Source organism: Carassius gibelio, chromosome B2, assembly GCF_023724105.1.
Source record: "Carassius gibelio isolate Cgi1373 ecotype wild population from Czech Republic chromosome B2, carGib1.2-hapl.c, whole genome shotgun sequence".
Taxonomy (NCBI): domain Eukaryota; kingdom Metazoa; phylum Chordata; class Actinopteri; order Cypriniformes; family Cyprinidae; genus Carassius; species Carassius gibelio.
Window position 1 is genome coordinate 14,572,065 of NC_068397.1, and position 11,585 is coordinate 14,583,649.

The 11,585-nt window shown below is 36.4% G+C and overlaps 1 protein-coding gene across 2 annotated transcripts in view; it reads right to left on the reverse strand.

Moving 5' to 3' along the window:
* kifap3b (kinesin-associated protein 3b) overlaps positions 1 to 6,970 on the reverse strand; it is a 32,544-nt gene extending 25,574 nt beyond the window's left edge. Inside the window, exons 1-10 of one of the 2 annotated variants that reach the window (XM_052548409.1) lie at positions 6,781 to 6,970; positions 6,232 to 6,363; positions 5,975 to 6,120; positions 5,421 to 5,482; positions 4,427 to 4,568; positions 4,164 to 4,263; positions 2,626 to 2,750; positions 2,443 to 2,541; positions 2,180 to 2,358; positions 766 to 928 (exon numbers count right to left, since the gene is read on the reverse strand). In XM_052548409.1, coding sequence (XP_052404369.1) covers positions 766 to 928; positions 2,180 to 2,358; positions 2,443 to 2,541; positions 2,626 to 2,750; positions 4,164 to 4,263; positions 4,427 to 4,568; positions 5,421 to 5,482; positions 5,975 to 6,120; positions 6,232 to 6,363; positions 6,781 to 6,812 — 1,180 coding nt within the window. In that variant the 5' untranslated portion in view covers positions 6,813 to 6,970. Of the gene's footprint in view, positions 1 to 765; positions 929 to 2,179; positions 2,359 to 2,442; positions 2,542 to 2,625; positions 2,751 to 4,163; positions 4,264 to 4,426; positions 4,569 to 5,420; positions 5,483 to 5,968; positions 6,121 to 6,231; positions 6,364 to 6,780 lie in introns of both variants that reach the window. The other variant, XM_052548406.1, reaches the window with a different exon arrangement.
* Positions 6,971 to 11,585: the final 4,615 nt, after the last annotated feature.

An 11,585-nucleotide genomic window follows, 5' to 3' on the forward strand; every position in this document is an offset into this window, starting at 1 on the left:
ACTGAGAAAGTAATTAAAGCAAAATGAGCCCCTACCAAGTGTTAAGTACATGTACAGTAAATTAACATACTTTCCAGAAGGCCAACAATTCAATAAAAAATCTGAGCCAAAATCATCACACTTAAAAGAACAAAAGACTTAATTAAACTACTTCAGTCTGTGTGCATTGAATTTATTTAATTCACGAGTTTCACAACTTTCCATGACATTCTAATTCATTGAGATGCTACTGTATTACTGTTCAAAAGTTTTTAGTTTTTTTGTTTAAGAAAGGAATCATTTTAAAAGACAGCTAAAATATTTATAACTAAAATATTTATATTTTAAATAAATTTAGTTTTATGATCTTTTTATTTATCAAAGAATTCAATTTTTTTTTATTATGGATTCACAAACATATAAAAGCAGCACAGCTCTTTTTAAAATGAAACAAAAAAATTAAAATAAAAAATATCATTACCAACAAATCAGCATATTAGAATGATTTCTGAAGGCTTATGAGTTATGGATGCTGAAAATGTAGCTTGGTGAGCATATAACATGTAATACATTAAAAAATCTTACCAATGGTAGGATACACACACAATCTACATAAGTTCTAACTGAGGGTTTTAGGCAATATCCCTCATAAAACTACTGTTGTGAAAAGGCCCCAGAACCAAAAAGTTGGAAAACAGTACATAAACCCTGCTGTAAGCCTTAGTGCAATTCAATTACAGTAGAATAATGTTCCAGTCTCATTAATATGAACATTAGAAGAGTTACCCAGCAGAGCAGTGAGTTTGGGCAGCAAACCCACATGCACCATTTTGGTGCGCAGACCCGTGTCAAAGGAGAGGTTGAGGAGAAGTCGCAGAGTGACGTTCATCAGGTCTTCCTGTTCACAAGGAACCAGACGAGCCAGCTTCTCTACAGTGTCCATTTCAGCCTATTACAAGCAAGTGAAATACACACAATACATTCAGTTAGAGTCAAAACAAGCAGCTACGTAAAATTACTTAATATTTTTTTCTTTGAAAACAGCTTAGTTTGGAGAAACAAACAGAATCATCGTTTTTTTTTCTTCTTAGCAGCTCCTATAATAGCCAGTATTTTTTTGTTCAACGTGTTTTTATGAGAGATTTTCAAAGCCAAAAGTCTATTTCTTTTATCTACAACAAGGATTTGCTTAAGGGATACAGGAATAAAAACAATTTCTCTCTTGATAAATGTACATTCATAGCCAGAGTAGATTGATTCCAGGTGCACTGACAGTGGAGCAGTGTAGGACAAGCAGGACGAACCTCAGCACAGCAATGACACAAACTTCCTGCTATAAATGACCCCATAATTCTTCAGGACACCTTAAAGGTGCAGCTTTAGGCTTAAATAAAATGCATCATATTTATATTTTATCTCCATATACCAGTCAAAAGTTTTTATTTTTTATTTTTATAAATCATTTTTTATTGATAGATTTTCACACCTCCTGTGCTCACCAAGGCTGCATTTATTTGATTAAATAATAATATTGAGGCATATCATTGCAATTTAAAAGAACTGTTGTCTTTTTTTAATCTAATTTAAAATGTCATTTATTCCCGTGATGGAAAAGCTGAATTTTCAGCAGCAGTTATTCTCCAGTATTCAGTGTCACTGAAATCTTGAAATGATTTTCAAATGTTAGCATTTCTTATTGGCGCGCAAGTATTAATAATGTTTCTTACTGTTGTTGAAAACAGCTTTAGCTGCTTAGTATTTTAGTGATATATATTTTTTGCAGGATTCTTTGATGAATGCAAAGTTCAAAAGAAAAATTTGAGATAGAAATCTTTTTATAACACTGTAAATGTCTTTTCTATCTTTTTTTGGAACAGATCAGTATATTAAAAGGATTTCTGAAGGATCATGAGTACTTATGACTACTGAAAATTCAGCTTTATGACTACAGGAATAAGTTACGTTTTAAAATATATTCAAATAGAATCCAGTTCTTTTAGCCTGTAACAATATTTCACAAAATAACGTGTACAATTGTGCATGATTTCTCATCAGATAAATGCAACTTTGCTGAGCACAAGTAACGTCGTTCAAAAACCATAACCATTCCAAACTTTTAACCAGCAGCGTTTAATGATTTAATAACTCCTGAAATCGTATTTCAAAGCTTCTGGTGTGTTTGGCACCGAGAAGATCTCACCATGTCGTTCTTGTTCTCCAAGAAGATGCTGAGCTTTTTGAGGAAGGAGACCACAAGCACCAGCAGCTCCTCGTTCTCCCTCTCTAGAGACTTGACCAGCAGGTGCACTATGTTCTTGTTCCTCATCTTGAGCTCCGTGCGGGTGTCCTCAGACAGATTCAACAGCAGGGAGAACGCAACTAGAGCCGTGGGCGAGGAAGAGGAACACATAAACAAGGCCTCATGGATGAACTGTGGCAAACAAAACATGTCACTTCCTGTACCTCGCAGCAGCTGCTCCTGTCTGACCAGGAGGCTTTGGGATTTCTTAAGGGTTTTCTCATACTCCTTCTGCAAGCTCTGGTTTTCGGGGGCCTCCTCACGTGGATATGTTAAGGAGTAATCTAGAACATTTAACACATTTGCTATTCATTTTCTGTTTGAAAAGAGATTGATAAAAAGGATATAAGCCTTGCTCTTCTTCTCTAACTCATCTTGCCATAGGTCATATTTCTTCAGCTCGTGCTCGATGACGTTCATGCACAGCGCGCCAATCTTATAGTGTGTAATGAGCCCGTGGAACTGTGAGAAACTGCAGGAAGAACACAAGCGGTGAGGGTCTGTCCTCCTCCGACCTCTCCTGGCACATTCAGCCAGACACTGATGCATGCGATGCAATCGGAGAACTAGACAATGGCTGGTATGCATGCGGAGACACCGAATTTCATCCTCTAGTCCTGATTAGTACATAAACAGAACTGAAAGATCGGGCCAAACAACTCATCATACATTTCAAACACATCCTTCAAACGTCAAAGTCATTCTAGCTTGCGGGGAGAAATTTCCACATTAGCCATCTGAAAATGAGAGCCAAGGAAAACCATCAACTGAGAGCACACACTTTCATAGCTCAAATAAATGCTGACAGCTATCTCAGTAAAAGCAGTAACCTGATCTGCAGCTGCTAAAGCTGTTTTGAGAGCGGATCAAGGTTTTCTATACAAGAGCTATCTCAGGATATCTGGTATGCAATCTGCTTCTATAAAAAAAAAAAAAATGGAAGAAGTATATTAATCCTCCAAAACAGAACATGCAGCGTATTTCTCTCTCTACACTACCGTTAAAAAGGTTTGGGATCAGAAAGACACTATGCTTTTTAAAGGAAGTTTCTTACACTCTCCAATACTGCATTTATTTGTAAAGTAAAAACAGGAATATTGTGAAATAAAGTTACTATTTAAAATACCCATTTTCGATTTGAATATGTTTTCAAATGTAATATACTGAATTTTCACAAGAAAAGTGTCACATGTCCCTTCTAATATCATGAATTAGTCCTCAAGAAACATTTATAATTATTAATGTTAAAAAATGCTTATAAAGCAGCACAGTTTATAAAGTGCTGCTTTATATTTTCATGGAAACAGTGATTATCATTTGTTTTTTGTTTTTTTTTTTTTTAAGAACAGCATTTATTTGAAATATAAATATTTTGTAGCAATGTAGAAGTCTTTACTGTCAAATGTGAATAATATAAAGCATCCTGTAAAAGTGTTAATTTAAGGAGAAAAATCATTTGAACTAGTTAAGAGTTATCCGATTGGCTAGGTAACGGGTCAGTCCGAAAGATGCCACATAATGTGTTTTTGTGTTCAAGAACAGCTGAATGAGTGCCACAGATGAAATGTATTTCGAACCACTGTCCAACCATTAAATTGTGTAACTGTCAATAGTCTCTCTGTCCCCACAGAGACGTACAGATTACAATCAGATCATACCAGGAAAATTGCTCACAGTAGGCGTCTTGAAATTGAATTCTGAAGCACTGAATTAGTTGATGAAGCCGTGTTTTGACGGCTGCAGCGGTGATGCTAAAAGGGTTAGCCACTTCATCGTGCTGACAGTGCACTAAAATCCTCTTCGAACATTGCCTACTCGATTCTATTTCAGGCCCCTTACAGCACCACAACGAAGACAAAGAATAAACTGTACAGAAGTGACATACCTTGAGAAGCAGAAGAAGACGTAGATGATAGTCGTCGCTAGCTCCACACTGTGTTTCCAGTCCTCTCTCAGGACTCGCGTAAGAGCTCCGAGCAAAGTCTCTGAAAAACATCAAACTCGTCAAAAACAAACTGGATAATCTGACAAAATCTAACATGTATCGCAAGAGGACCACTGAAACCCCCCATGTTATGATATGTTTATGACAGTTTGTTGCAGATTAATGCCACTGCAGACAGTGAATTAAGAACAAAAGAGAGTTACCGTTATGCAGGAGCTCCTCCAGGTTATCAGGGTTGCGGGACAGATGGAGGATCAGAGTTGAGCCTCTAATCTTCTCAGACATGCTCTCATACAGCAGCTCAATATAATCATCGATCTTATTAATATTGGCCTCCTCGTCAATCTAAAAAAAAGTATTACAGTAATATATCAACTTTAGTGAAAACTTATGACCAGCAAAGCTCTCAATCAACTAAACTATTTATGTTTGTCAAAAAAATCCACAATGTATTGTGTCACAAAACACATTGTTTCAAAGCAGCTTTACTTAAAGCCATGATATTGATGTTTATAAAACCTAAATATCTTCCTGACTTAGTCACATTTTACAGCAATAGTATAGCTTGTATTTTCCAATGATTCAACCATTCAAGCAGTTGAGACATGCTATATAATCTATATATATACTGTAGAATATATTGCCCAATATATAGATAAAGCTGGACATACTTACATATCCAACTTTACATAAACAGCTGAGCGATTATAAAGTCACATGAAAATAACATGAGACCATTGAGATTTGCTCACTCTACGTTAGTGTACTGTATGTATGCAGGTAAATTTTCTCTGTAGCTGGCTGTTAATATATTTGATTATTTTCACCAATCAAGCAGTTTGCTAGTTTGTCAGAGTTAACACATTCTGGAAAGTAAGTACTGTAGTATTTCTGTAAAAACACAGTCCTCCATTGTTATTAACATTTCTATCAAGGAGGTTGTTTTACTCGTGGGTGAGATTTCATTTGCTGAGCTTCAAGAATGATTCATTTACACAAAAAAAAGTGTAACTGCAGATTACTTCACTTTAAACATACCATCTAGGTTTGGTTTATACATCATTTGGAAAGAAGACAACAGTTGAATCGGTTTCAATCCGATTTCAATTCAGATCTCACAGAACAGAAGAAATCAGCTATCATGTCAAATGAGGTAAATGTGTGAGATGTAAAGTGTGTAGCATCCAATGTGCGTACTTCCATTCCTTCAAACGGCAGAAGTTCGCGAGGTTTCGATGGTTTCTTTTCCTTCTTCTCCACTAAAAGACACACAACATGAAACAACAAATGCTGCCACCATTATATGAGTTATGATTAGTGCCGTCAAACGATTAATCGCATCCAAAATAATGTGTGAGTAGAGTCTGTACTGTGTATATTTATTATTTATATGTAAATACAAACACATGTATGTTTACATTTAAGAATAATGTTATGTTTATACATTAAATATATTTATACAAAATATAATAATATAATATATATACACATGTAAATATTTCCAAAATATATACTGTGTTTCTGTGTATTAATATATACATAATATATAAACACAGTACACATAAATAAATTATATAAACAAAAACGTTTATTTTGGATGTGATTAATCATTTGACAGCAGTAGACATGATGCATGAAAATAAATAGGTAAATAAACATTGTAGGCTGCTCTTCCACCAAAAAAATTGATAAAATAAAATCGATATTGTTTACAGTTGTGAATGAAGTTTTAAAAGGGTATTTACATTTACCGCTGGGCTTCTTTCGGTTCTGTAAATACAGCAGCAGATGTTCCACCTCCGCCAGCTTTGATGGATGAATGATTTTACACTCTTCCACCACCTTTCTGGCCAGGGCAGAAACATCAGTGCTGGCATTCAGACTCCTCAGACGGATGCTTAACAACACACACAGAGGAAATGTACAGAAAAGTTGAGTTATATGTGAGAATAGAGAAGGTATATGTGAATGAACATGTTGTATGGGTAAACAGCTCATCTCTGCTTACATTTTCTGGCAGTCTTTCTTCTCCTCATGCCTGGCATTGCCCGCCTCTCCTAAAATGGATGCTTCCACTTCATAGTGCACCACTAGAGCCTTTTCTGTTGGATGCACATCTATATCCCCAGTCCTACACTTCCTAACAGACACAGGGGAGATCAAGATCGGGTGTGACATTGAGCTGCATTAGACACTGGCAGTGTCTCAAACCCTACAGTGAACTGTCAAGCCTAAACATCATTTCAGGGCAAAGTAAGAGCGTTCATCATAGGCGCAGGTGATTGGGAAACCGCACAAAAATGAGTAGAGACACCGGTGTCATAACGGGATGGTTACAGTAGGCCACGCCCATCTGCAAGTGAAGCGATTTAATTTGACCCAGATTTACGTTACGAATATAGAAAATATAATAAAATAATAAAATAAAACCGGTGAGGGTAAACTCACAGATTATAATACATACGCATATGCAGTGCCTCCCCTTTAGATGGCATTAGCCGAATGAACATAACGCTATCATATTGTGATGTACGTTTAAGTTAAATGTTGTCGTTACCGTTTCAAATACTGCGACTCGTCCGGCTGCATTTTATTCCGTTCATGTGAAATCGAGAGACGTCGGTTTGGCTGTTGTTCAGGCTGTTGACATGAATGAGAATCAAAGCATCGCTCATCCGCACTGTACACTGAGTCACCGAAGGGTCGCGAGGGACGGACGCCGGAGCTGAGCGCGCGCGCCACCCGCAGGACCGGAGCAAGACCAGAGGAGAGCAAACACTGTCAGGCCAAGGTTTGTGTCTCTAAAACAAATATTTTTAGTAATGAATAAACCCACTGTATAGCGATATAGTGTTTCCAAAAGAATTGTTTGAACAAAAAGACTGTCTCGAAGTTAATAATATGTTTTTATCCACACATTATTTAATAAACTTTTTTTACATTTTTTTTTACATTTACACCTTTTTAACGTTTAACACCTTTATACAAAACGACTTACACGTGAGGAATATAAGCAATTCATCATTAAGAAAAATAGAATAAGCTACAAACAGGAAGAGATTAAATGAGTAATAGCTATAATAGTTATAGTATATTAATTTGTTCATTCATTCATTCTTGTTAAAGTAAATAAATGACTTCTAGCATGGTTTTACAGTAAGCTGAGCAAAGGTTAATGTTTCCATAAGACAACATACATGCATTTTTCATTGGGGATTGGTATTTATTTGTTTGTTTATACATTTTTAAGGTAAAAGAGGATAAATAAAGAACTTTGTCTAACATAGTCTTACAGTAAGCTGAACAAATTTGTCCATACAACACACATGCATTTCTTCTTTTGTGAATTCTTTCTTATTTATTCGTAAATAGATAAATAAATGATAATTAAACAGCTAACATAGTCTAACATAGTCATTGTCTAACATAGTTTTACAGTAAGTTGAGTGAATGTTAATGTTTCCATAAAATAACCGACATGCATTTCTTCATAGGAATTCATATAGATTGTGACGTTAATTATATTTCCGCAATAACTAATTTATTAAGCGATGTGTTTTTATATAGAAGGGAGTAAGTTAATTTATGCTTAAGAGAAAGCAGTTGCAGTTGCCATTTGACTCTAAATGTATAGCTGGTCTTTTACGTGCAATATACAATAAAGAATAGATTATAGTGATTCATTCAATTTCAGGGTGTCAAGTGGTTTTGCTTGTGTCATGTTAAAAGTCCTGGACAATTGACTATGCTAAAGAGTGTTTGTGTGTTTGATTTGGCTTGTTTTATGGATGAATTTATATTCAGTGAGATGCTATTCCTGTTGGCATCCCTGGTTTTAAAGGCTGTCCAGCGACATAATTCTTATATCCTGCTGATCTTTCCAGCTCTTCTCTGTTTTATACTCCAGAATAGGATGACAGATTAGTTTTTTCTGGCAACCAATACAAACCCCAATAGGTGAATTTTAAAGAAGAAAATACTTTAAGAAGGAGTTTCCCTGCTACAGTTTCACAAATAGTGTTGCTGTATTTTACTATTGGACAGTGTTCCAAAATACAAGTCGCCAGATGTTTATAATATATTCTGAGCAATATTAAATCATGCTGTACCATAAACATTAGCCATTCTTGATCTTCATTTCAGCAGTGAACACCAATAGACTGTGTTTCATTTGAAAAGCCCGAGAGAATCCGTAATGTTTGGGAATGTCTATAGCATTGGGTGGCCTATATATAGTGGTGTTACTAAAGTCAGCGGACTAGAAAACAGGACAGCGGATATACTCTCTGCATGAGTTCCCACAGATTCAGTCTAGTGACCTTTACAGTTACACAATACTATAATGATCTACGCTGGCTCACACATGTGAGTCATAGCATCAGCCGAAACCAGTTTACCATAATTAAATGTTTTCATTTCTCATAATGAATCATCCAGTTGGATCTGTGTACAGGTCAGCCCTTGAAGACTGGCCTGAATTTCGGGGGATTTTTAGGTTTAAGATTTCTTTTTCTCCTATTTCTTTTTTTTTTTTTTTTTGATGAATCACAGTCAGGGCTAAACTTGTAATAAAGTGAGTAAGCAAGCAAGCAAATACGAATGTCTTCACGAGACAACAAACATTGAAACTGCTGGCCCCTGAAAGCATGTCAGGATTTTTGTAGGAATAATTTTAGGTCTAACACTTCACTTGATTGATTGATTGATTAGTTAAATAAATGGGAAATAAACATCTTTGGCTAAGAAACAATAACATAGTTTTACAGCAAGTTGAGCAAATGTTAGTATTTCTATAAGACAACTGATGGACATTTAAAGCATACATATAGGTTTAAAGTTGTACTCATGGTACCTTTTTATTTTCTTTGGATGTATGGTAGTCAGTGCTAAACTTTCATTTATCTATCGCTACATATTTGTAATGTAAAAAAAAAGTTACATTAACATGTTTGTTTATCAGTTTTACAGTATGCTTAACGTTTCTATTAGTCAACAGGCCAATGTTAATAGATATTTAAAGGTTTAACGTTGCACTCCTGAGGTACCTTTTTTTTCAGATGTTTATTTCAAAACTTTAGCCCCACAATTATTTCTTCTCTTTCTATAAGACAAGAGACATTGAAACAGACAATGATGTCACTTGAAAGCTGTTTTTAGGAATATTCTCAACGTCGCACTCATATAAAACTTTATCACCTTTTTACAGATGCATCACAATCAGGGCTAAACTTTTCATGATTTTCTGCTTCTCATGTTTTGAGGATTCACCATATATTATGCCAACAACACAGGGAGTGGCCGCTCTGCTTACAGTCATTTGCTATGGCACATTTTTGTCCCACCACGAAACACGATGCTTGTTTCCCCAGCCCACCCTGCAAACCACCCTCTGACACATTAGAGCCGTGTAGCACGCACTGCAGCAGTAACAGCAAAGTAAAACAGTAATCCAACTAATTTGAAACATTTCAGGGTGATCTACTTGCAAAGCTGTGAAATATGACTTTAATAATGGTTACAAATGGATCCTCTGCTGTCTGCCTGAGAAACGCAGAAGAGCTCGAGAGCTTATGAAAAAGGCGTCCCATTTGGCATATTACTGGCAGCGCATTTGTTATCAATGAAATGTGAACATGACTGTGGTGTTGCTGTTATGGTTCTTGCAGACTGAACTGCTGATGAAGTTGCTGTCCTGTGGTTCTGTTGTAACTGAGCTGAAGGTACTTTCATGTGTCAGACTGTGGGATGTGTGTGGTGCCAGTGGGCTGACTGGATTGGTGCTGCCCTACATTTACGAGCCAGCTTGTTTGTTTCAGTACTTCATAACAGTGTGGCTTTACTGTTGACAATTTGCGTCAGTAAGGTATTTAGCTATATTTAGAACTTTTTACTGTTTTCACAGACTGAAGAAACATCACAATACTGATCCCAAATGGAATTTTTTTTTTTAATAAAAAACAGCAACTTAATCATATGGGCTGAACTTGTTAAATTGTGCCCAGAACGTTGAGGGAACGTTTTTCAAACTACTTTGTGACCTTCAGAGTCATTACACTCACTTCAGAAGTCATTACACCTCAAAAGCTACTTGACGCTCGTTCAGTTCTCCGGCTTCCCTCTCATGTTTTATGCACATGCCTCGTATGACCCATAGGTGAATGGCACGCCATGTCTGACACCAATAATATGCATAAGGTAACAGAACTAAATGGGATCAAATACAGGAGCCCTCATACTACATCACCACACAAAGCATTCATGCACTGTAAAAAAAAGTGAGTATATATATATATATATATATACACACACACACACACATATATATATATATATATATATATATATATACATACACACACTTGGTTCTAATCAGATGATTAGGAAAACTCAAAATTTGAGCTCGGTGAGTGTATTCTAATTTAAACGCCTCTGATTGGCTGTTGGGTTCGAGAAATCAACAGATATGTCTGTGATTGGCTACATTACTCAACGCTGCAAAAGCACATTGAAATAGAAACCGATCTCCAGAGCGCAAACCATAATCACTGTTTGCCAAATGTTTAACTGAGGGTGCTATTGATTTTGTTTGAGGAGTGCTTAGGTTATGAAACAGTTAACATTGGCTTCTGTCGTCATTAGTCAGTTATGGAATTCAGTGGCTAACTTTACTGCTCCCACATTCTTCAAAATTCTTCTTCAAAAAAACAACTTGAGGGTGAGTAGATAATGAAAGAAATTGTACTTTTGGGTGAACAATGCCTTTTTTCAGTTTAATGTCATTTTAGAAAGGCCATTAGCATTTTATATGATAATAACTGTTGAAATGTAAGTCTTTGTAGGACACATTTCACTGTAACCTCCTGAGGCGCCTCCTTCTGAAAACAATTAACTGAAGGACTGCTTAGCATAGGGGCTCCCCTTGAGTCTTATAAGCGCCCCGGCCAAGGCCATCATTAATCAGAAGAAATAACATGGCCACTGATCTTAGTTCCGTGTGCAGATTTATGTCAGCGCTGATGTGGAATGAAGATGGGAATAGGTTTCACAACGTGCGGCTGCTCCAGAAAGAGTTAAGGAATGTTGTTCATTGTCACATGATGTGGGAGAAGACAGGGAATATTCAACACCCCCTCCCCGTCGGCGCACATCTTGCCCACAGATGTGGTGATACCACAAACACTTCAAAGTGCTTCCCTTCAGACCAACTGATATTCTGACGCCAACTGTAAATGTCCTGGACACGCAGAGTGGAAAATATGAAACCTTTCAAATGGCTCTGGAGGAACTCCTTCAGAAAAAAGAAGCACTTCCATTGTGTCTTCGGAAAAGTTAGAACAAAGGAGTGTTCTCATTCTCTCTGAA